This window comes from Arachis hypogaea, chromosome 4 (genome assembly GCF_003086295.3).
Source record: "Arachis hypogaea cultivar Tifrunner chromosome 4, arahy.Tifrunner.gnm2.J5K5, whole genome shotgun sequence".
In the NCBI taxonomy this organism is placed as follows: domain Eukaryota; kingdom Viridiplantae; phylum Streptophyta; class Magnoliopsida; order Fabales; family Fabaceae; genus Arachis; species Arachis hypogaea.
Genome location: NC_092039.1, coordinates 101,226,178 through 101,251,756, shown reverse-complemented (window position 1 = coordinate 101,251,756; position 25,579 = coordinate 101,226,178). Strand labels below are relative to the sequence as shown.

Below are 25,579 nucleotides of genomic sequence, written 5' to 3'. Positions count from 1 at the left end.
GGTATTTTCTTTTAGATATTTTTTAATTGATTAAAAATATCTATTTTTAGTCTTCGGTATAAGTTCAATGCGAATATCTCATTTTATTGTAATAATAAAATTTATCTTTAAAAAAAATTGAAGAGAGTTAAGTTTTCAAAACTTTTCTTTATTTTAAATTCTTTTTAATATAATTTTCTTATAAAATCAAGTATGTTAGGTTCATATTAAAAGTCAATTGTAAAATTAGCATTTGTATATAATATATGTTGAAATATAAAATAAACATTACAAATGAATTAAACTATACGTAGTGTATATATATTTTTATAAAATTTATATAAAAGAACGAAAAAACATTTGTTTCAATAATTGTTTGTTACCCCAAAAATTAAACCTTACCCATCAATAAAAACATTTACTTTGTGCTCTACTTTCTCCAAACCATTGGGTTACAAACTTGCATCCTTTTACACACTTGCAATCAAGGAAGCAAATGTGAGTTGGCAAAGGAAAGGGTTATTGACGCAGCAATGAGTGAAGAGTGTGGTGGTGCAGTATATAAATGGCCGAATGGAGAACACCCCAAAACGACAACGCTCTTATTCACGCTCTGTCCTCTCTCCCAATTTTCTTCCTTCTTTCCTTCAACGTAGAGAACACACACTCTCTCACTCGCGAAGCTCACACTCAAAAACTTCCATTTCCTCCAACCAACTGTAAAACTATCCACACGATCACTCATATAAAGCACATTCCATAATTTTATATTTTCACAAATCCCGGACACAGTAGAGAGACAGAGAACGGGGGAGGGGGATAGTTTCTCTATACGGTGATGGCGGTTTCAGGTTCCGACGTGGCGGCGCTGTACACGCTGCTTTCAAATTCGATGAACGTCGATCAACGCCTCCGTGGCCCCGCCGAAGAAGCACTTGCGCAATCGGAGTCTAGGCCCGGCTTCTGCTCCTGCCTCCTTGTAATTCCTTCCTCTTTCTCTTTCTTAGGGTTTCGATGATTGAACTTCGCATTGTTTCTGAGAGTTTCTATTTTTCTTTGATGGAACTGCAGGAGCTGATTATGGCAAAGGATTTGGCGTCGCAAAATGACGTGAGATTGATGGCCACCTTATACTTCAAAAACAGCGTTAATCGCTACTGGCGGCACCGCCGTGATTCCTCGTGAGTCATTTCTTTTTATTTTTCCTCTTACACTAATGGTTGATTTTTAGTTAGTATTTGGATTAGGTTACTTTTTGTGTTGAGGCTTAGGGTCAATGCATGTCTGTAGCTGATATTCAAAATGCTGCTGAATGTGTTATTCTTCTAAGGATGTAGACTCTATTTTGGCTAGTACGTGGATGGGAATGTGACTTCATTTTTATTTTCAGTGGGATTAGCAATGAGGAGAAAACGCATCTGAGGCAGAAGTTGCTGTTATACTTGAGAGAAGAGAATGAACAGGTGCTTGTTGTTTACTTTTTCTTTGCTGGCTATGATTTGTGAATTTATTGATAAGGCGTAGTCTTACTTCTATTTACTTTCATTTCTGTCAAATGCAGATTGCTCAAATGTTGGCAGTGCTCATCTCCAAAATTGCACGCATTGATTATCCTAAAGAATGGTACTTTCGGTATTTATTTGCTCTAAACAATTCTGCAATTGCAGTTTCATCACCCACTCTCATCATGTTTTTTATTTTTGTTTAAATTTTTTTTAGCTGGGTTTATGGCCATAAGATATTTTTTTTCTCTTGTGGGTTTCCTAAGTTGTTTTTATTATACATTCTTAATATTTGTACAAAATAAGCGTTAGCTTTGTGGAGCATTATCAACATGCAATGCAAAATTGCTTTTTTCGCTACTTATCTCTATTAATTTTTTTGCTTGTGTTTGATTCATTTGATTTAAACATTTCATTAAAAAGAAATATATATCAATGTACTAGTTTTAATGACTTCTCAGGCCAGACATCTTTATGGTATTATCACAACAGCTTCAATCAGCAGATGTTCTTGCCTCCCACAGAATATTTATGATTCTGTTTAGGACTTTAAAGGAGTTGTCCACAAAACGCCTTACTTCTGACCAGCGAAACTTTGCTGAGGTGTGGTTCCTTCTGTCCTTTTCTTCCAGATTTTGCTTGCTTTGATTTCACAATGTTTGCTTCTTTGTATGTTGAGAAACTTCAAACATGCCTGAGACAGTGACATGCAAACCTGAATAACTCACTCTACTAAGATCTTGTTTTATCAAACGAAAAATTTTTAATAGCTGTTATCCGTGTAATGAGATATTGATCACAGACGTATGTTCAACGTCACACCATCATGCATACCCATGGTTTTCATACTCTATTTTGACTTATATCTTTTCTTACAAGCCTAGGTTGAGGTTCTTTTGGATGGGTTGTGGAAGGTTCAATATAGGTATTTCATGCCTCTATGGCTTGTTTCAAAAGACTTTTGATATAGCCACCTTAAATGGCTGAGTCCCAACTATCTGTTACTTCTTAGGTAGCTTTAAGATCTGTAGGAGTTGATTTGTGTTTTGTTCGGGAAGGGATGTGTATCACTCAATCAGTGCGTTTTCAAATTTCAGGCATTTCTGCATGGGAGTGTGACTCATTGCTTTATGTGGATCTTTTCTTGAATTTCAACTAATAGATTGGAAGTTTGGTGCTGACTGTGATAGAGTAAGAGAAACTTTTAAGTGTTCGTAAATCTAATAGAATCCTTACAAGAGAATGACGAACTAGAATTCAGTGCATATGTGGTCTTGAGTAAATCCTGAGGGTGTCCAACTCCAATGGTGTATGTTGCATGTTTTATTTTTATTTCGTTCGAGACAAAACTTGTGGTCTATCTATCTACAACAAGCTAGATAAAAAAGTAGTTAAAATGCCATTGGCATCTTGAGTTTTTTGCCCATTATTTTCCTTTTTGTTAATATATTGCAGCTTTTATATCCATGTCCTATATGTGTTTGATAATCCTTTTGTGTGTGTGCGTGTGTGTGCATTCGTGCACATTGTGTGGGTGCCTGGTTTGCTGCGCGAAGGTGTGCTTGACTTATAGGTGGCATGTATCCATGCAAGTTGTTCTACTTTTGAATGGATCTTGATGAGTTAGCAACTTTGATAAGCTGTGTAGAAATGTGTGAAACAGATGATCATTGTGTATCAAGTATAAAAGTTAATGTGTTTGAAATGGTTCAACTACTAGATTATATGCTTGTTTCAATACACTTTTTGTGATTAATTTATTTGAAGTGCTTTTGTTAGTTTAGTGTGTTTGAATGAGCATCTGTACAAGAAATATTGTATGTCCACTTTTTATGTTTTGATAAAGAATGTCCACTTAATCATACAAAGAAGAAAGCCGTGCCTTTTGAGCTCCCTAGAGAGTGAAGTCTTAAACTTCTATATTTGATTGTTTTTATCTTATGTAAAAACTGGTTAGCAATCTTGATAGGAAAATGCTGAATCCTTTAAGGAAAAGGTACAGAATGTGACTAGGACAATATGGCATTATATATAATGTATGCACTTCATGATATATAAATGCATTTCTTTGCTGGTTTAGATGAATTTAGAGAAACTTGGAGGTACTAGGTAAAAAATAAAAGCTTCTATGAATAACTACATTACATACCTAGCTTGAAAGAAGCATGAGTTGTGTGTGGTGTAAGTTACAGCTTCCATTGGTTCCTTCATATATTATTCTTTTTATGTATTACTATGTTACTAAATCCTATTTTTATTTAGCCTGTAATATTCCAGTCTTATGAGTTATATCATATATGGTCTAACTACTAGGCACTGTGATTGTTTTCTTCCCCTAATGCTTGCATCTTCAAGTTCTGCCTAAAATCTGCATTTGATTGACTAGATATTTTTAGATTAAGATGAATATTTAGCAACCTGTCCTTATGCTAAATACTAAAGTATTCAACTGATTCCTTTGGCAGATATCATCCCATTTCTTTGATTATAGCTGGCACCTATGGCAAAGTGATATGCAGACAATATTGCATGGTTTCTCATCTCTTTCTCAATCCTATAATTCAAATCCTGACGATCAGCATCATGAACTTTATCTTACATGTGAGAGATGGTTGTTATGTTCAAAGATAATACGGCAATTAATTATTTCAGGATTTCAAAGCGATTCAAAGTGTTTTCAGGTAATTATCGGGTTCATTTTATGTCATCATCCTCTAGTAATATATCTATCTTGAAGTTTTTAGTACCCTTTCTTCTTTCTACTTTTCAAATCAACCAATCCTAAAATGAAGGTACTAAGTCTGATGTTACTATTTTACAGGAGGTTCGGCCAGTCAAGGAAGTCTCACCTGTATTCCTAAGTGCACTTCAGTCTTTCCTTCCATACTGTGAGACTTCTATATCCCATCTCATTCGTGTATATTCTTGGGTTTAAGTTAATATCAGCAACTACATGATCCCATTTTTTTAAAAATGAAAACATCTAGAATAGTTTGTTTCTTAATTGAGTCATTCCAGCACACAATAGCATGTTAAGCAATGCTCATGTACATTGTTATACAGTGACGATGCTAATTTAGTCTTTTCATCGTAGCTATTTAACTGGGACTTTATAATCCAAACTTGGTGTGGAATATGCAAATACTTTTTACTTAATTGATATTGGTATGAAAATTTCGTGTAGTTATGGAGGATTTGTTGCTTTTCAACTTTGTATCATACCTCATTAGATAAAGATTGGATGTGCTTAATAAATAAATAAATGTTGCCACGAAAAATGAATTAGGAGTCAAGGCATACTTCACTGATAATATTGGCAATGCATAATTGACAATATATCTGCTTTCTCTTTAATCTAGGGTAACGACATTGTAAACTAAGTTGGATAAGCATATTAATCAGTTATCATGTTAATTAATTTATCTTTTACTTTCAGTGCCTAGAGTCCATTTGGATAACATCACTTATGATTTATGCATAATTTTTCTGTTCTGTATGACTATATCTCATAACTTCTCAAACCATCATGTTAAATGCTTTTTCAGAAGATAAAATATCAAACTTTTCCACATGCACTTGGCAAATACTCAAAAGAAGCACTTGTGTAATCACTATATAAATACTAAATAATTTATTTAAATTCTTTTTGAGAATTTCCTTTCTCATGAGTGCTTAAATAAGCTTGTTATTCAGACAGGTCCTTAGAACCGCAACTTCTTAGGCATTAGCTTTTGCCTTTTCTCTCCTCCTTTTTGTTGTTTTTGAAAATAGCAATGAACAGATATATGCTTTGTAGTGAGATACCATGCCAAAATGTTGACCCCCCCCCCCCCTTCTTTTAAATGGGACACTTTATGACATCTATTTCTCATATTTATCGACTTCCTCTACTTTTATTGCATGTGAAATGTTAGCTTATTTACTTCTGTGGTTGTTGGAAATAATAATGAAAATATATATGCGTTGTAGTTAGATTCCTTACCAAAAAGTTGAACCCTGAAATTGGACCCTATATGACATCTCTGTTTCATACTTATCGACTTTCTCTACTTTTTGTTGCACCAGAAATGTTAACTTATTTCTTCCTTGTAGTCTAACTAGACATGTCTTTGTTTGCAGATTCATCTTTTGAAAAGAAGTATCCCAAATTTTGGGACTTTGTAAAGAGGGCTTGTACCAAATTGATGAAAATTTTAGTTGCCTTTCAGGGCAGACATCCTTATTCATTTGGCGATAAATTTGTGCTTTCCTCAGTTGTTGACTTCTGTTTAAATAAGATAACAGATCCTGAGCAATATGTGTTGTCATTCGAACAGTTTCTCATTCAATGTATGGTAATGATTAAGAATATCCTGGAATGTACGGAATACAAGCCAAGTTTTACTGGTAGGGTGATGGATGAAAATGGAGTTACACTGGAGCAGATGAAAAAAAACATTTCCAGTGCTGTCGGTGGTATTTTGACTTCCCTTTTGCCCAATGAACGGATAGTCCTCTTGTGTAATGTGTTGATAAGAAGGTATCCACTATTTAGATCCGTCCAGGCTTTATTAGTTTGCCGTGTTTGGTCTTGTACTTTAGTTTATACATGTTAGTTTATGTGTGATATCCACTATTTAGTCCTTCTAGGCTTTATTAGTTAACCAAGGTGCAGTGTCTGACCTAAATAATTGCTTCCAAATATGTTGAGAGTTTGGAAAGCTACACTAAATAGATAGTTCTTCTTTGATTGTTCTTTTGCTTCTTCTAGATATTTTTGTTGTTGTTGTGGACATTGATAAAAAGATGTTGCTATATTCATATATGTGACTTCAATATGCTTCAAAACAAAGATGTTGCTCCTTTCAAATGCTCTTTATCCATGCCACAGGTATTTTGTTCTGACAGCAAGTGATTTGGAGGAGTGGTATCATAACTCTGAGGCTTTTCATCATGAGCAGGATATGATTCAGTGGACGGAAAAACTAAGACCATGTGCTGAAGCTTTATACATTGTATTGTTTGAAAATTATAGCCAAGTAGGTGACATTCAAAATCAAGGTGTCTTGTATTCTCTTGTGATTTTTCAATCATTGACATAGATTAATATGGTTCTTTGTTGTGACTTAAACTTTAGCTGCTAGGCCCTGTTGTGGTCTCTCTTCTCCAAGAGACTATGAATAATTGCCCAACTTCAGTGACGGAAATTACTCCAGTGTTGCTTCTTAAAGATGCTGCTTATGGAGCTGCTGCTTATGTTTATTATGAACTCTCGAATTATCTGAGCTTTAAAGACTGGTGAGTCTGAAGTTATTGGGGTATGTGTAAATATTGTTCTGATTATTGGCGGCACATCCACTGTTTCCTTTCACCTGCCATCATTCACACAAGATAATTTCTTTCAATTATCCACTTGAACTTTTCTGTTTTTCGTTTGGTTGTTTTCTGTTCTATTTGTTTATGTAGGAGCATACCTCATCTTCTTTCTCTTTGAAGTTTTTCTGTTCATGTTCATGAATTTACATTGCCAAAAAATTATATGCAAATTAAAAAATTGCTGATAACAAAGTGATCATTACCTTGAGATCTAAGTGGATTTTATTAATTTATATAAAAGGTTTATTTCATATTTTATTATTGATATTGATACTTTCTCCTTTTAAGGCTTTGATTGGAGAATAGAGTACTCTGATAATGACTCTGGTCTCTTCTTTTTAACAATATACTTGTAGGTTTAATGGTGCTTTATCCCTCGAGCTCTCAAATGAACATCCCAATTTGCGTATTATTCATCGGAAAGTTGCTATAATTCTTGGGCAGTGGGTTTCTGAGGTATATAATTTATTGTGCTGCTCTATGGATGAACTAAATATTTGATGCGTGACTTTCTTTCACAGCCTGATTATTGTGATATGAAATTCAAAAACATTTATATATTAAAAAATATTATTGTATAAGTAGTGAAGTTTTATGGCAGTAAATTTACTTATTTTCTTTATGTCTTAAACCTTAAAATAAAAAACAAAAGCCATTTGTACTTACTATATTGTTGTTGCTTTTCTCTACTTCATAGGTTAAAGAAGATACAAAAAGACCTGTGTACTGTGCTTTAATCAGATTGTTACAGGGAAATGACTTATCTGTCAGGGTATGTTACAGCTTTCTATTCCTGCTGTCGTTATTTATGCTCTTTCTGCTAAGTCACTGTTGTTCCTAATTATCAGTTTTCCTATTTATACCACTTTTAGCTTGCAGCTTGTCGATCCTTGTGTTTACATATTGAAGATGCAAATTTTTCAGACAGGGAGTTTGTTGATCTTCTCCCTATCTGTTGGGACTCATGTTTCAAGCTGTTTGATGAAGTTCAGGAATTTGACTCAAAGGTAAAACCTATTGATAGGAAACATTTCCCAGTTTTCGGTAGGGAGCAAAAAGTCATCGAGTCTATTTTTGATGAAGTTGTAATGTGGAGAATGGAGGGTAATAACCTATGAAAGCACGGACATGAGATGCCACGGGACACACGGACACATCAATTTTAATTTTTGATAGAGATGGGGACATAATATTTTATCAATCATGCTATGTATACACTAAAAATCAGTCACCCATATAAAATACTTGTTGAAATACAAAATACATTGAAAGTGTGTGAAAAAACACATGTATTTATACACAAATATAAGATGGATGATTTTTGTGTACATGTAGACAAAATTTAATAGTATTTTGATATTTTATTGATATTAAAGTTCAAATTAAGTTTTTAATATTTTTAATTTCTTTTTTAATTATATAAAACATTTTAGATCATTTTTGTATTGATAATTTATAATACCTATTATTTATAAACTCATTTCAAGAGTATAGGATAAGAATAAAGTTGGACACATTTACACATTATTATTATTTGGGTGTGTCTAAGCATGTTTGAATTTTTTTTATTTTTTATTAAGATACAGTTGGACATAAAAGACGTGTTGCACGAGTGTCATGTTTGAAATGTGTCCAACACTTGAAGACGACAACTAAATGAAGTGTCCATGCTTTATAGTAATAACCTTACTTGGTTGGACCATTTAAACTTATGGAGAGGGAACGATTGTGCTGTGAAAGCATTCCCCTCTGCTCTTCAACTTTGTTTTCCCTTCACATTGGAGAGTGTGGAGTTGATTCATTGTTGATGATGCGGTAGTGTGTGTTTCTATGTATTGCTTCTCTCTTCAGTATTACCCCATTCATGGTGTGAAATGGAGGCCATTGCCAAAGAAGAGAGCTGCATGCTTTAATTATGAAATAGATTCTTGGTACCACTGATCATTGAGTGAGAGCAAAAACTAGTTACGCAAGCACAACATGTGAATTTGTTCTGGAAGAGTCTAATGATGTGATGTTGGAAGATATACTGAACAGCGTTCTGTGTAGAAGGGATACGCAGCAGAGGCTGATTGATTCTCTGGCAAGTGTTCTTGAAACGTGCCTCACTCAAGGCATGTTCCTTCTCTTTGGGCTAAGGCACATGATGTCCAACTGCCTTGAGCCTGAATTCAAGGCTATTAATAACTAAAGCTAGTGAAAGAACTCAGCATGCATACATTTGGTTGTGGTTTAATACCAAATATACATTGTTGGCATTCAACTTCTTTTTAACTTAGAATGCTGGCACATGTTAAAACATAGTACTTGTGAATTATAATTTGACCTGAATTTGTTCTGGATATTTAGTCCAGTTGGTGAAATCATGTTCTTTTTAAATGTTTCTCCAGGTCCAGGTTTTGAATTTGATTTCCACCCTTATCCTTCATGTTAGTGAAGTTATTCCATTTGCAGAAAAGTTGGTTCAATTTTTTCAGAAGGTACATAAGAGAATCCTATGTTTTGTTTTTTCTACTTATTAGTGTTATACATTCAATACTTGGCTGTCAGTATTTAAGTAAAATGTGAATAAGATTTTTATTTCGAGAATAAGTATGTGATAGGGACTCGGGTAAGTAGCCCAAGTCCTATGTTGAGTAGGGATAATTTTTTTTTCCCCCTTCCTTTTATTTGTCCCCTTCTCCAAATTTTGGTGCAGGTGAGTACCCAAATGCTACCTGAGAAAACTCGGGGGGGGGGGGGGGGGGGAGGATATGACCAAAAGGGCTATTAATGGTTTAAACATGGATATGATTCCTGATAGAGCACTATGGCACACTTTAATCATGTAACTGATCTCACTTAGTGGACTAGGCTTAGTTGTTATTGTTGGATAAGTTATCCCAATGAATTTAGGGTTATGATATATGTACAGAGCACTTCAGGAACTTAATCCAGAATAGTTTTCCAAGATGTTGAATATTGATTTCGAATGCTAGATTAAGCATAAATCTAAAAACATTTCAATGGCAATGTTCACCTCTTAGTTGTTTGCCTTTTGCCTGTGTCTGCTGATGTTATCCATGTAGCTAAAGGTAAACATATAGCTTATCAAAATGAATTTATCTTCTCTATTGCTCCTATTTTGCAAGGTCTGGGAAGAATCCTCTGGTGAAAGTTTGCTGCAGATTCAGCTTCTTGTTGCTTTGAAAAACTTTGTGGTTGCACTTGGTTACCAGTCACCCATTTGCTACAGCATATTATTGCCAATTCTGGAGAATGGAATTAATATTAATAATCCAGATGAACTGAATCTCCTAGAAGATAGCATGCTGGTAATAATGCTGTCTTGTTCTTATTAATTAAGATGGGTATGATTTTTGTGCGAGAATGTCATGATAATTCAACTCCATAACCTTTCAGTTATGGGAGGCCACACTTTCCCATGCCCCGTCAATGGTGCCTCAATTACTGCCAAATTTTTCACGCCTTGTGGATATCATGGAAAGAAGCTTTGACCATTTAGAGGTTAGATTTTTCTCCATACTATAATAATATTTTGACTAAAAGAATCTGTGTTCAGGAGAATGATAGAGTCTGCATTAGTGATACTGATAGTGAGTAGTGACAATAGAATGAAGTGGTCATTTAGTAAGTTAGCTAGATGGGTTGCAGCATCTATACTTGAGGTAATTTACATGGTGTACAAATATTTAAATTAGTTAAAAGATATTTCCTTTGATTTCCCTGCTTGCCATCTCTTCTTCTGTACCTCTTAAATATTTTTAGACCAGTTGATTTGATTGCTTGGTGAATCTCTGGCTTCCGAACTTAGTTTGTTAGGTTTGAAACTCAAACAGGTCAAACTACTCTTGGTTTCTACTTTGTACCAAATTAAAAGGTCTTAGTGCAATATAATATATATATATATATGAAGTTAATCAATGTATTTTTCGGTCATCTACTTCACATCAAACTTAATTGAGATGAAGTTAATGTTGTTAATACTAAATATTCATTCAGCTATTGATTTCATGGAAAGGTGTAAAAACTTCAGTCACTGCCATCGCTCTGATTATTATAATTTCTGTATTTATTTGTTTGATAACTACTTTGGTTCGTGATCTATTCTTGATGAGTCATTGTTTTAGTTACTCCAACCATAATGGCCAATTGTTCTTGATATAATTATAATAAACGTGTTTATTTTATTTGTATGTTATTTCTCTTTGTCGAATTACAGGTTGCAGTAAACATAATTGAAGATTACATAATTTTGGGTGGAAATGACTTTCTGAGCATGCATGCTGCAAATATTGCTAAAATTCTTGATTTAGTTGTTGGAAATGTTAATGACAAAGGTCTTCTTTCAGTTCTACCTGTCATTGATATCTTAATACAGGTATGTTTTTCCCATATTGACAAATATAGTTTCAATATATTGTGGAAGTTTGGGCAAGTCTTGAACCCATTCCCATCTAAGTGATGGGAGATTAAACTAACCACTAGATGAGTGCATTACTTGCTTATTATTTCAAGGTTACTTGTGAATGGTGAAGCATTGAGATTTTAGTACATGGCTATGTAGTTTGTAGCTTCCTGCTCTGTTTCCCACAAGCTTGCATATGGACTAGTCTCAGTCTTTGGTGGTTGCTTAAATAGTTTGATATTGGACCAAGATGATAACCGGGGAATTTAACTATGACTATTGTGGTTGACATGCTTAGCACATAGAAGGTTTGTCATTGGAGCTATTAATAATGGACCATTTGAAGGGTTTAGGATTGATTCAAAAGGGTGTTATGGTTCCATCTTCAATTTGCAATAACTTCGTTATAAACAATTTAACTTCAAATTTAGCCTGCTAAAGTTTGTGTTAGAGAACTATTTCGGTAAGTGATTTGTTTTAACTGATATCTACATCCCTAAATGGATATTATAAATGGCTGTTTGTGTCTCGATTTCCAGTGCAAGGTTATCAATAGTGGATAGCAGCTCATTGGTTGTGAAATTTCCGCTACACAATAGTGCTATTGCGCCGATAAAGTGGATATTTGACAACCTTGAGAGGAGATCAAGGTATCAATAGCGGATCGTGGCTCATCGCGTTTTGCTAAGTTTCTGCTACGCAATAGCGCTATGGCATGTAGCGGATATTTGACTATGCAATAGCGCTATGGCGCTGATGTAGCGGATATCTGACAACTTTGTACCCGTGCAGTAGGGATGGCAAAACTCCCCGAGATGCAGGGATCCTTGTGGGGACTGCCCCGAATGGGGATTCGACTGTGGGGAATTTTCCCTGTGGGGATGGGGACGGGAAACAAAATTCGCCCGAGGCAGGCGCAGGGACCCAAGCGAGGATCCCCGCCCCGTCCTTGCTAATCGCCAAAATTAATAAATTTACTGAATTTTTCTTAATAGTTTATTTCTCATATATGTTTTTTAGTCTTTTCACACACACACACATATAAACCCAAAACTCCTAACGCTCATTTGCATAACCCTTCTTCAATTCATAGATCCTTACACTGTCCATACTCCATCTAACCTTTTTGCAACCTTTTTGCAGTCACCCCCTTGCCACTCTCCCTTCTCACCGTATCGTCGCACCTCATCGTGCCATCACCCTCATTGCGTCGTGCTCTCTATTTGCGGCATTCCTTTCCATAACTCTGTCGTCGTGTCCATTCTTCTTTCTGTTGCCGCGTTTCCCACCTCGTCCACTGCTCTATCCTCTGGCTTGCCGTTGCGTCCCCCCACTGTCATTTTGAAAGAAGTCACCATCTTGTCGTTTAGACTTTTTGTATAAAATCTTACTATTTTTGTATAGGATGGATACTTGCAGCTCTATTCATATGGAAATTAATAAATAGTTAGAACTATCAGATAGATGGAGAATGGGGTCTCTGCGGGGAATAGAGCCCTGTGGGGAATGGGGATGGGGAGCAATGTTTCCCCACGGCGGGGAACGAGGATGGAGACAGAGACGGGGAGCAAATCTGAGGGCGGGGATGGGGAGCAGGGAGGTATACCCCGCCCCCGCCCTGCCCCGTTGACATCCCTACCGTGCAGGACCATTGTCTAATTATTTGGTCTCAGTTGGATTAGAATTTAGTTTCTTGTTGTATTTGATTTAAAATCTCAAAACAATTTATCTTGATTCCCCCCTTTACAGTGTTTTCCTATGGAAGTGCCACCGCTCATTAGCAGTACCTTACAAGTAAGTAGTTGTATGCTTGTTGAATAAATAGGATTTTGCGTTCAACTCACCTTGGTACTAATATGGACATGTTTTAATCTGTTGTTTCTTTTTTATTTCAGAAATTAATTTTAATATGTTTGAGTGGAGGAGATGACCGAGATCCTTCTAAAACATCTGTCAAAGCATCTTCTGCTGCCATCCTAGCAAGGCTTCTGGTGATGAATACAAACTCACTTGCCCAATTAGCATCAGATCCATCTACTTCTCTACTCCTTCAAACAGCGTCTATCCCTGTTCAAGAAAATATACTTCTTTGTCTGGTTGACATTTGGGTCGACAAGGTTGGCGTTGTTAAGCTATAATATGACTAATTTTGTTTGGTTTTAAATAACTGGATTATTTGATACTCCGCAAGTCTGAAACTGTATTGTGTTTGGTTTTATATCAAAGAATTACTTAATACTCTACATGTCTGAAACTGTAATATGATTTATATTTGTTTGGCTTTGATGTTTATATGAGAATATATATTTCTGCAGAACAATCATCATGTTTGAATTTCATAATCTTCTGCATTTTTAATACAATTTCTCTTTCTTTTCATTCAATACCATAAGAATAGGTAGGAAAAACAACAATTGGTATGTCTGAACAGTGATGACTAGCCAATATTTGGACATAATTATTTCATTTGGTCCTATTGATTATGTTGTATCCTTAATTTATTGTAAATTTACATTTTCAATTTTTTCAGGTAGATAATGTTTCTTGCATCCAGAAGAAGACAATTGGCTTAGCCCTATCAATAATTCTGACATTAAGGCTACCTCAAGTCATTGACAAACTTGATCAAATTTTGAGGTACTAATATAGTGAACATCATAAACATGTGTTAATGCGAAGTAAATGACTATTTGTTGTTTTGTGCAGTGTTTGCACTAGTGTAATTCTGGGAGGAAACAGTGACTTGACTGAGGAAGAATCCAGGTTAGTTTTTTGCGTTTTGTTTTTATCTTTTTCTTTTCCTAAAAAGATTTTAAACTTTATAACCTAATATGTCTCTTGCACTTCATGTTTAATAATTGAACTTGGACTCGATCTGAGTTCGGTTTTACTTTCATACGAGGATATATTACTCTTCCTATTAGAAGTGGGAACGGTTTTGAAGGCAACTCTAGAATTTAGAAATCGAGGGGTTGTCCCCGTTATTATATGGCTTTTGGTCATGTTTTACTATCATATAATTCTTTACGTCTGATGTAAATAACAGTGGTGTTATGAGCTCCAGTACGTCTCCTGATGATGGCAATATTCCAAGTAAAGAATTCAGAAAAAGACAGGCAAGAATTTATGAAACTTAACCATAATACTCATTCTGGGACAATGTGATTGTATGAAAAACAAAGGATGTTATGCATATGTATATTTTCTCTCCAGATCAAATTTTCGGACCGTATCAATCACATATCACTTGAGGACTCTGTGAAAGAAAATCTACAAACTTGTGCTGCTATTCATGGAGAATCATTTAATGCTGCAATGAACAGTATGCACCCATCTGCGCTTGCACAATTGAAGCAAGCATTAAAGATGCCATAATTGGCGTGCCATAATAGTTTGTGGTTGGGACATGGCTTGGTGGTTGTTGATCAGGTGGAACTATGTGCATTTGCGGATCTTCTGTCCATAGATTGTGACTTTTCTATAGGGTATGTTCCCTTTTTTGCTTGCTGCAACTTCAGAAAGAAAACATAACCTGTTGCTGGCATTGACCAAATAATAGTAAGGTTGATTACAGGATCACTGACATATACTGAATAGCTTTAAACTATAGGCAGTATGCTGCAAATTATAACTCTGAAATCATGGCACACTGAATTTGAGATGTTTTCTTGAAAATAATGAAAAAACTGTTAGACAGGAACAGCTTCAGTAATTAACATATTATTTGTTTCCAGTTTGTACTCATCACCATCTCTTCCTTTTTGGCATTGATATATTATATCTTGCTCGAGATTTATGACTAAGAAATAGTGTGCGGATTAAATTACTAGATGATTATTTTAATGTAGTAGTATTTTAGTTAACTGACAGTTAACTTCTCTTTCTGCAGGTGAAATTCAAGCTTATTACAAGAATTATTGGTTTTTATTCACATTTTAATTGTTTCCAAGTCATGTTTTTTTAGCACTAAAAAATCATTCATTAGTTATGCCAGTCTGGCATCGTGAAACTCTGTAAATAGGATGCTGTCCTCTATTATATATAAAAGGAGGATCAGCATTGAGTCTACAGTGTTCTATTTAACTGAGAAGAATTACAGGAAATATGAAATGGTCTGTGTAGATGCTGTTTTTGAACATTTTGGGATGTGTAGTGGAAATTTCAGCAGTCTAATTAATCTGGAAAAGTTAATTTTGATTGCATATTATTTGCTAGATTAACATTTTTATTTCGATTTTCTCACACTAGTTATGGATCAATTTGTAAAGTCATAAATAACTAGTTAAGTCATACAATCTCTTTTTTTTCTTTAACCTAAGCTTTAAATTGTAAGATTTTACTCGGCATTTATTCAAGTACTGAAGCTCGACTAAGATGTATTAATATTTGATGACACTTGTGCAACCTGTGGATACTGGTACGTATGAGACTGATGACTTATAATTATTGGGTGTGATGTAGTAGCTTTTTATGGATGACAAATTATAGAAATACCGTGTTTCAGGAACATTTGAAATTCCTCCTAAATTCTAAAGTTACAATCTTGATTGACGTACAAAGGAAAAGGAGCCTACGATAAAAAGAGGGGAACAAATTATGTATTTTTGTTACTAGAGGAGCAATAGATTACAGGGCAGAGTAAGCCAATTTGCAATTCTTGCCTTGTGATCCAAGCAAAGTTGGAGAGAATTGTATGAGCCTGACCCCAAGAGAGTTTAACTTAAAAAGACATACTGTGTAAGAAAGCACCTAGACTTTGAGTAGTAATGAATTGGAAAAATAGTTCCTAATGAGAAACTTGCAACATTGTCATGCCCATTAAAGAAAATCGAAAGCCACGATAGGCAACTCGCACCAAAGTATGAGTATGCGTTTGTTTAGTTGAAGGGCAACAATGAGGATTATTTGCTTTTATTCAAATAAACAAGTGTAATAGCTAACCAAGTTGGGTTGGTCTAGTGGTTAGCTCACTAGTCCGCTTAAGCAAGTGTCGGGGGTTTGAATCCCACATTGAAATTATAATTTTAAATTCTTTTGTTAAGATTAATTTGAATTATAATAATTTGATTAATAAAAATGTAACATATTATGTATTTATTTTTTTAATCTAATATTAAATGTATTAATTCTAAAATAGTTATTAATTAGTTTTAGTAATTTACTTTTTTAATAAATTAAATATATATACTCAATGTGACCATAAATAATCTAGTAATACTTAGACCCACCAACAAATTTTTATATATTGTTTTACTGTCAAGTAAGACATATCAAAATCAGCTCAAAATAAATTATTAGAGAATTCTAATGCACAAAATTCTCTAATAAACAATAAATAATTTAAACCCACTAAAAAATAACTCAATACTTTTCTTTGATACCTACAAAACATATACTTGAAATAATATTATATCAATGTTAGTATACAGTTTTATATTACATCTGTTTCAATAATAATAAATAAAAATACATCAACTTGATATTTAAGCAAAAATAATGAGATAAAATCATAACACAGTTCTAAAATAAAAGCTTAAATTAAACCATAATATCATTGCACAACACAAATTGAAAGTAATTTCAAACTATAATATACCACACAAACAGGTAAATGACTTAAGATTAATTACGAAATTTTTTTTTTATTTATGCATACATGATAACACCATGGTCTATAAATGTTTCATGGATAACATATCATATATTGCTCTGAATGATGAGCACGGTAGTTGAAGAGTGTGTGGTGGTTTGTGTCCACGATAGTTGCCTCCTTGCGACGACGCCTCATAGGAAGAAAGAATTGTTGTAAAAGCTACCTAATGAAATAATAATTGGTAAATGAATGATATTTTCTTCTAGCATATATGGTCTTTTATAGTGGTAAAATAAAAATGGAAGAAATAAAATTTTATATTTTTATATTCGGAATAGAATTTGATATTTATCGTAACAAAATTAAATAACTAATCAGTTATAATTCATGTATTTAAATAAATAAAATAAATTAAATAAAAATATTTTTAATAATTAATCAAATCAGTTAGTTGATACAAATAATTAGTACAATTGATTTTATTTAATTTATTGAATTCAAAAAATTAAATTAGAAAATAATTGATTGAATTAATTAGTTGATATAATTAATTTATTATAATTGATTGGATTTAATAAATTAAAAAAATAAATAGAAAAACATATGAGACAATAATTTTTTTAACTAAATTAATCTGTATTTACTGTATTTAATCATTATAAGTAATAAATCATCTATGCTATTATGTACCTTATAAATTAATAAATTAAAATAATTAATATAATAAATTACAATTATTTGATTGATATGAATTATAATAAATCGTGTGATATGTAAATATCTAATCAAATCAATTAGTTGATATAATTAATTTACTGTAATAAATTGTACTCAATGAATTATAAAAAATAAATTAAGAAACACGTTCAAAAGTAGTGACGGATCCAAAAATTTTAAATAGTAGGGGTAAACATATAACATATAAAAATAATAAAAAATATTTATAAATATAAAAAAATATATAAAAAATAAATAATATAAAAATATTAAATATTAAATAATTTTGATGTAATCATTATCAATATTGATATATTGATAAATAATAATATGGTTATTAATTTATCTTTCTGTAAATTAAATATAATAATAATAATAAATAAAATAAATCAAAATATAAATAGGTTATCTTCTAATCAATAATAAAAGTGAAATATATTTTTTTATGAATTATATACAATAAATAATATTTTAGAAAAAAAATTTATACTAAGTTTCTCATATCCTTATTATATTTTATACATTATTTAATTATTATTTAATTATTTAATAAAAGAAAGACAAAAAATTAATTTCAAATAATAATAATAATAATAATAATAATAATAATAATAATAATAATAATAATAGAATTAGTTAGTTAGATAGATAAAAGTACAAAATGCGTTAATATTTTAATTGATTTTTATTTTAATTTATGTTTAAGAACTAATTATCAAAGCAAATTCTTTAATTTACTGGTAAATATTAAAGTGGAATTGAAAAAAAATAGAGATATAACCTTTAACTAACTAAATTTATTAATTAAATAATGTTACAATAATATTTTGTTTTTATTAAGTTAATTTTATATATAATTTTATCTTATATTTTTAGATACAAATTTGAGTCTAATTTTAATTATTGATAGTATAAAATATTTTATATAATTATTTATTTATGTCTATTTTTTTGGATTATCATTTAGGTAAATGTAATCAATATAAAAGATAGTTATTTTTTATGATATGATATTACGTCATTGAATATTTGTGTAAAACTACCTTACACTAATAGTGTATCAAAATTATAAATTGTACTTTAAAAGGATCAACTTCGATGAAAAACGAAGTACATTCTTATTCTATGAAGTAGTAAAAGAAAAATAATAAATATAAAATTATGAGTTAACTCTCAAATTTAGATTCATGTACCACAGAAAATACTATATATAGATTTTAGTAAAACAAAAATAAATATGTAAATTATTTATTATTAAGGTAATTTTTTATTATATATAGTAATTACACACCATATATTATTTTTGTTAAAATTATATAATTTTTCATAATATTGTTAGAATCATTATCTTCTATCATAATCAGAGAAATCCCCGATAATGAATAAGAATATTATACCTGATATACACAGATTGAAATAGAAATATATGTCTTGAAATTTAGAAATATAAATTCTATTATATCTTTCTAAACAAACCTAAACAACTCTACACTAATAGCTCGTGCCATGTCGTGTTTTTCAAGACTTATATTTAGAAATATATAGAATTTTAATAATAATATATGGGTAATTGAAATAATTTATATACGGATTTTTCAAGTTATTATTATTATTATTATTATTATTATTATTATTATTATTATTATTAGATAATAAATAAGAATTAAAATTATATTAATATTTTAAAGATTAATATAATTAAAATGTTTAAAAATATTTAAAATTAACGTGCGTTATTAATATTATAAAATTTGATTATTTTATGATTATATTCAAATATTCTTATCATGATTATTACGACCGGTGTAATTATCATATCATTATCATATATTATTATTATTATTATTATTATTATTATTATTATTATTATTATTATTATTATTATTAAAATGATTAAAAGTATTTTCAATTGATAATTGATAAGTAATTTAATAACGCATTAAATATTAATTTGATATAATTATAATAAAGATATGTTTCTAAATTAGTATAATTATGTATTATTCATTAAATATTAATTATAATATAATTATAATAAAAATATTTTTTTATAAAATAATTTAGAATAGAGAATAGAAAAGTTCATTTTGAGGAGAAAACGGAATCTCGATCACCTTTATTAGCGGAGAAAAATCCAATTTTAGTATATTAAGTAGATTTTTATGTATGTGTATGGATTTAATCAATTTATACATAAAAGGCATTTGCATAAAGTTTGCCTCTACTTTTATCTTCTAACCAAACATGTCCTAAGAAGAATCCTCACCATTACTCCATTAGGACTGAACTCACCAGGAGAATCCCAAGCAAACCAAGATTAACAATTTCACTTAATAGTTTTACGTTCCCCAATCTTTGAATTAATACTTATTTCTACGACTACCAGTCTACAGGAGGTATCTATTACCTTTGCTCCATAAATATTGTTAGGTATTAGAAATATGACGATGTTAGAAGAAAGCAATTGAACAACTAAGTACCTATTTCTACATTAGTTTTCCTATTATCCTCCCATACTCCCCGTGCCCCAGCTACACCTGTCTTGATTTTGGACAAATTAAACTAATCCTCCCTTACCGTTTTTTCTCATTTACTCTTATTTAACAAGGCAGCGTTTGAATGTTGTTCATGTCTCAACACATTTTTTGTTTGGTTCGGTAAGATACAAATATTTAATGAAGACAGATGAATATAAATATGCAAAATTTGTAGACCACCTTAGCTAAGACAGTACGATAGACAAAAAAACAGTTTTTTTTTTTCTCGTCCTTCAATAATTTTTAAATTTGAATTTTAATCTTAACCCTGATAATTCTTTTTCCTCTCTCTCCCTCCCCCTCCACTCCTCCATCTTCCTCTACCAACTACCCTCTCACCTCCATCACTGTTCCCTCCGCCATCACGGTTGCTGCCACTTGTCCAGATCTGTTGCTCATTAACGTTGACACAGTAACGCCATCACCTACTCGCCTTTCTCCATTTGGCAACCGCCTTCGCCTTCCTTCCGTCATAGCGTCGTCGCCTTCCATGGTCTACTGCTGCCATCATCCTCCACCTCTCTCTCTCTCTCTCTCTCTCTCTCTCCACTGTAACACTGCTCTTCTCTTTCTTTCTGTTCTCTCTTTCCCTTTCTAGCTTAACGGCAGTGGCAGGAGCGGTTCTCCTCACCATCGCCCTCGCCTTGTTTCATACTCGTCACCACCTTCTTCCCCAATCTCCCTTGCTTCGTTCCCCTCGCTCCTTTTCTTTTTCTTTTGTTTCGTTCCCTCTTCCTGAGCATGTGGGTTTAATGTGTTCCAGATCTACAATTACTAGTGTTCTTTTCTTTTTCTTTTGTTTCGTTCCCTCTTCCTGAGCATGTGGGTTTAATGTGTTCCAGATCTACAATTACTAGTGTTGTTTTGCTTTGATTGAATTTGTTTGTTTGAATAAAAGTAATTTGGTAGGTGTGTAACAATGAGGGTGGAGTTGGTGATTGAATTAAAAGTAACTTTTAACTTTTTCGAATATTTATATGCCTTGTTCATTAAATTTTGTTTATTAGTTTTGCCAAACTACACAAATATTTTGTTTTGATATTTTAATGTCTGTCTCATCCTATCAATCAACTAAACAAAGCCTAGTTACAGTAACAAAAACAAAGCCTAGTTACGGAAAAAAAAAATCTAATTAATGTTGTCTTAGCTTTTCAAAATGATCACTTATTTAAAAACAAATCAAATTTTTAAATCAACAATTATTTGAAATCAAAGGGTATATTAGACTAGTCACCAAAAAAAGGGTATATTAGACTATTATTGACCAGAACAAAGCTTAAGTAAAACAAATTCAAACCCATCTTTATAAAGCACAAACTCTTTGTTTTGAGAAAAAGGATATTTGCTCTAAGAAAAGGCAGAACAAAGTAGGCATTTGGGATGCAACAATAATGGGCATAAGAAAACTTGCTGTTAGTATCTAATATCTGAACAGTGAATACTATACTAAATTCATATCCAAGCAGAGATACAATTCAGTGAACAGTGTACCAAAATTGAAAGGGGTGTTGAAAAATGAAACGAGATCATTTTAAACTCATTCTTGACCATTTGCAGAGTCCATAGGCTCAGCTTCAGCTGATTCATCTGCCTTGTCCCCCTTCTTACCTATGAGAAAGAAAAAAAAAAAAGATAAATCATATGTTATTGGAAATTAATCAGAAATCTATAGAAGCAATGATACAATATTGCAAAGAATGATAACATAATATAACCAATCTTATACCTTTCTTCTTTTTCCCACCACCTTTCTTCTTTGTCTTTGTGCCCAAAGCCAGCCATGCCTTGATATCTGGATCCTCTATGGTTTTCGTTGGCTGCAACTCTTGGAGTGGATAAGAGGTGACTCGATCCGATCCATTTGGCATTAGCAAGACTGTGAATTTGATGTGTGCAACATAATCACCTGAAAACAACTAATTGTGCATGACATGAGCATGACTCAAATGAATCAAAACACCAATAGATTAAATCATGCTACTAGCCAAGAAAAGTTTTCACCCGGCTTTTCATGCAGAACAGGATATGGCTGCAAGAGCTCATGATTCACACATTCCACTAGACCCAGGCGAGCTCTTTTCTCTTCCAAAGCCCTGGATAATACAATTAATGTCTTAGGAGAATGAAGACAACACATTTGAATAAAATACTAGAAATATGCATGTAGGAATTTACCTAGCAGAGAATGGCATGATTGGAAATTTTTGGCTTATTTCACTGAAAATAAATCTAGATGCTTTCATCTTCAAGTGATAACTCTTGTCAACAGCTCTCTTATAAATAGTGGTTTGCTTTTCGTCCAACAGCTTGGGCTGCAAGTTATTAAGAAGTTACTTTAGCAACTCATTCAATAATTCCCTCGTATTGGTAATTGATAAATACCTACCTTGCCTTCTCCAGTGCTTGTTACTATATCAATTGCATAAACTTCGTTTTCCTCAAACTCCGCATCATCAACCCTTGTATCTGGATTTGTTACACTAAGCACAACTTTGTTCCCATCAATTACAAATTGCTTCATTTGGTGACTAAGCACACCCTCAACAATTTTACAATCATAGGCAGCAGCAACCTTTTGAATTGCCTCGGTTACATCCTTATTCTGCCAAGAGAAACAAATTGATTAATAAATTATTTACAATAATAATATAAATCAGCATAATCATGATTCATAAAACAATTTCTACATTAAATCAATAGTTGTATCAGAAACCACCAAAAATAATCACTTGTTAATTTGCTACGAAAAGTACAAACCATTCCCTCAATTACACATATATATCAATAAGTAATATGTTAAACCTTGTACAATGTTGGCCATAGTAGCAAGTATACTGACTATAAAATTCAGCACGACTGTGAAACTATTATCAGCCGATTATGTTTAGGCAACAGGGAAAAGAGGAAATCAATATAGTACTAATCACCTCGGCAAAGTTGCCAATTCTACAAAGAATGAATTTTAAGTATTAGGAGGGCTTGGAAAATGAGTTACAAATGCAACCAATTGGTGTCAATTAGCACACTAAGTTGATACCAACTTGATTGTGTCTATATATCCTTAGAGATGGTCAAAATGTATTATGGAAAAGATTTTCCGGTAAAAGGACCAAGGAAAAGATAACCATGGAAAAGATAACCAACTATGGAACGGAAGATGAATGATTATCCATCAGTGTAACTATGACAAAAATGGCTTCATTGGGATGACCCATAGCCTATGATGTCTACATCATATGGAGATCATACCATCCAAACTTAAAATCATTTTGTAAAACACCAAACATTAATTTGGAAGGGAGACAAAATCAAGGAACAAAACCAGCTAATATTTCTCAAAATTCCAAAGATAGAAAACTTTTGAATGATGGTGCATGATAAAATCCATCGGTGTGACAAAACCGTATGTCTAAGTTGCTTGAACTTGAAAGCAATTTTACTCAGGTGTATACTAAATAGTTAATCAAGTAACTCTAGCTGAGATTACACAATGAAAAGCATACATGACCTCTATCAGTGTAACTATGACAATGAAGCTTCATTGGAGTATATCCATGGCTCATGATATTTTTCATCCTTTAGAGATCAATGCACCCCTTGAAACAGAGATTTAAAAATAATCTAATTTCATGCATATTTGAATAAGCTGAATTGCCTCTGTAATCTATATTATAAATATAGAATAGTAAACAACTCGTGTTCAACATAAGCCAGTGCACTGGAAAAATGAACATAATAGTCCGAATTATAGAGCACAGAATAAAAATCATTTAAGATTTCTAGAGATTCCTATAAAGGGTGCACCTAGTTACCTTCTTTCCCGGCCTTACAAGTCTTAAGGCTACTTCGGCAGCAGTGTTTGCAGCTGTGATAACATCAGCTGCCCGTCCTGTAACTGGGCCATCCTGAAGCACATGTGTGTGTGCCACAGCAGCAATGAATCCATCTATATGACAAGCCATATCACTGGGAAAAAATGCAGAAAAGATAAATTAGCATTAATAGCCAAAACCAATCTCCCACCATTCTTAACAAAAGTATTCTCCAAACATCTCACTCTTACATTTTCAATATATCACCTCCTTCCAACACCGCCTCATCGCTCGCTAGAGGAGAGAAATGACAGACTGTATTGTTTACAGATATGCAGGTTGGAAAAGCAACGCCTCTCTCAATCTTTCTCTTAACATTCTTGTACACATTACCGGTTTGCCTTCATTAAAAGAAAAAGGAAAAACAGTTGAACACTAAGAACCATAATACAAAAAGAGAAACTAACACAGCTATTACATACAAATATGAGAAATGGCACAGAACATTGAACATTGCTCTAATTCCATTGAATTATAAAAGAGAACATATAAGCTTACTCTCTAATGTATGAATCTCCTTTTTCGCAAATGTCCACAATCTTGGCCTTCGGTTTACATTCTGAGACCACCAACTTCAAAGCCTCTGCTCCCAAAAATACAAAGCATCCATTATCACCAACATAAAAAAAGAAAGAAAAAAAAAACAGGAATTGGATAAGAGAACGGTATCTTAATAATTCAACATATTCGTGTATGAAATATATAGAATAATTTAAAAAATTAAAAAAAAAATAAAAGAGTGAGTAACGCACTGTTAACGATCTCAGCCGCAGTCTTGTATTTGGTGACAACTTCAGGAGAAGAGAGATCCAACTCCTTCTCCTCCCTTTCATCATCTGACATGGTTGCTTTCTTGTTCAATTGTTCTCACTTCTGCCAGCAAAAAAAAAAAAAAAAAAAAACACAGAAAAAAGAATATCATACATTTGCGGAATTCGATAGTGAGAAAAAAACTAAAATTTGCAAAGAAATAAGGAAGACGGAGACTAGAATTTGTGAAATTGAAGAGTTTTGAAGAATCACTAACAGCGAAGGGTTTGGTGGCAGTGAAGAACGAAAGGTAGGGTTTTAGAAGTGAATGGAACGGTGTGCAAGTGTTAGAAAAGCAGAGAGGTGGCTGTGGCTCGGTGCAACTAGGGTTACACCTTTGCAGATCAGCTTTGGCTTATATAGGATTTTTTCATTTTCATTACATTAAAATTACTATAAACTTATGTGTAAGGGTTTATCTATCCAAAAATGTCATTAGTTCCTTTATTATTATTATTATTATTATTATTATTATTATTATTATTTTTCTATTCATTTTATTGATTATTCATTATTATATATGTAATGTGTAGTGATCTAAGAAAAAAATGCTACAACTGCAAGACATTAATTTGAATATCATGTCGAGTTGTATAATATTGTACAATAATTATGGTTGTGTTTGTCTAAGATTCTAACAAACAAAAAGAAAAGAAAATATCTTCTTATAATTTATAATTTATAGGGAAAAGGACATATATGTCCTAACTTTTTTAATTTTTGAGAAATATATTTTTGATAAAATTTAAATAAAAAAAGTTTTTGACTTTAATAAATAGAGAACAATTTAATCCTCCCGTCTATTT

The 25,579-nt window shown here is 32.4% G+C and overlaps 2 protein-coding genes across 5 annotated transcripts; one reads left to right on the top strand and one right to left on the bottom strand.

Moving 5' to 3' along the window:
- The first annotated feature begins 325 nt into the window (after window positions 1-325).
- Window positions 326-15,446, top strand: LOC112797061 (uncharacterized). 3 transcript variants are annotated; one of them, XM_025839817.3, is made up of 24 exons: window positions 326-958; window positions 1,051-1,160; window positions 1,370-1,442; window positions 1,541-1,602; window positions 1,943-2,084; window positions 3,947-4,162; window positions 4,303-4,369; window positions 5,601-6,000; window positions 6,352-6,499; window positions 6,598-6,758; window positions 7,193-7,292; window positions 7,534-7,608; window positions 7,709-7,843; window positions 9,227-9,316; window positions 9,968-10,150; window positions 10,239-10,343; window positions 11,059-11,217; window positions 12,994-13,038; window positions 13,140-13,361; window positions 13,775-13,881; window positions 13,951-14,007; window positions 14,291-14,360; window positions 14,458-14,729; window positions 15,134-15,446. In XM_025839817.3, exons 1-23 carry the CDS (start codon window positions 818-820, stop codon window positions 14,617-14,619), a joined length of 3,030 nt encoding a protein of 1,009 aa, XP_025695602.1. In that variant the 5' UTR covers window positions 326-817; the 3' UTR covers window positions 14,620-14,729; window positions 15,134-15,446. The 3 variants fall into 3 exon arrangements, with proteins under 3 accessions (XP_025695602.1, XP_025695604.1, XP_025695606.1); XM_025839819.3 differs by having other exon boundaries at window positions 12,388-13,038; XM_025839821.2 differs by lacking the exons at window positions 326-958; window positions 1,051-1,160; window positions 1,370-1,442; window positions 1,541-1,602; window positions 1,943-2,084 and adding an exon at window positions 2,577-2,672.
- A 5,926-nt stretch (window positions 15,447-21,372) lies between these two features.
- LOC112797060 (ERBB-3 BINDING PROTEIN 1) lies at window positions 21,373-25,194 on the bottom strand. 2 transcript variants are annotated; one of them, XM_025839815.3, is made up of 10 exons: window positions 24,991-25,194; window positions 24,716-24,836; window positions 24,462-24,546; window positions 24,155-24,304; window positions 23,904-24,057; window positions 22,478-22,693; window positions 22,267-22,403; window positions 22,093-22,184; window positions 21,818-21,997; window positions 21,373-21,699 (listed from the first exon to the last, which is right to left on the bottom strand). In XM_025839815.3, the coding sequence occupies exons 2-10, from the start codon at window positions 24,804-24,806 to the stop codon at window positions 21,629-21,631; spliced, it is 1,176 nt and encodes a 391-aa protein (XP_025695600.1). In that variant the 5' UTR covers window positions 24,807-24,836; window positions 24,991-25,194; the 3' UTR covers window positions 21,373-21,628. The 2 variants fall into 2 exon arrangements, with proteins under 2 accessions (XP_025695600.1, XP_025695601.1); XM_025839816.3 differs by having other exon boundaries at window positions 24,716-24,833; window positions 24,991-25,165.
- Between the last annotated feature and the right edge of the window lie 385 nt (window positions 25,195-25,579).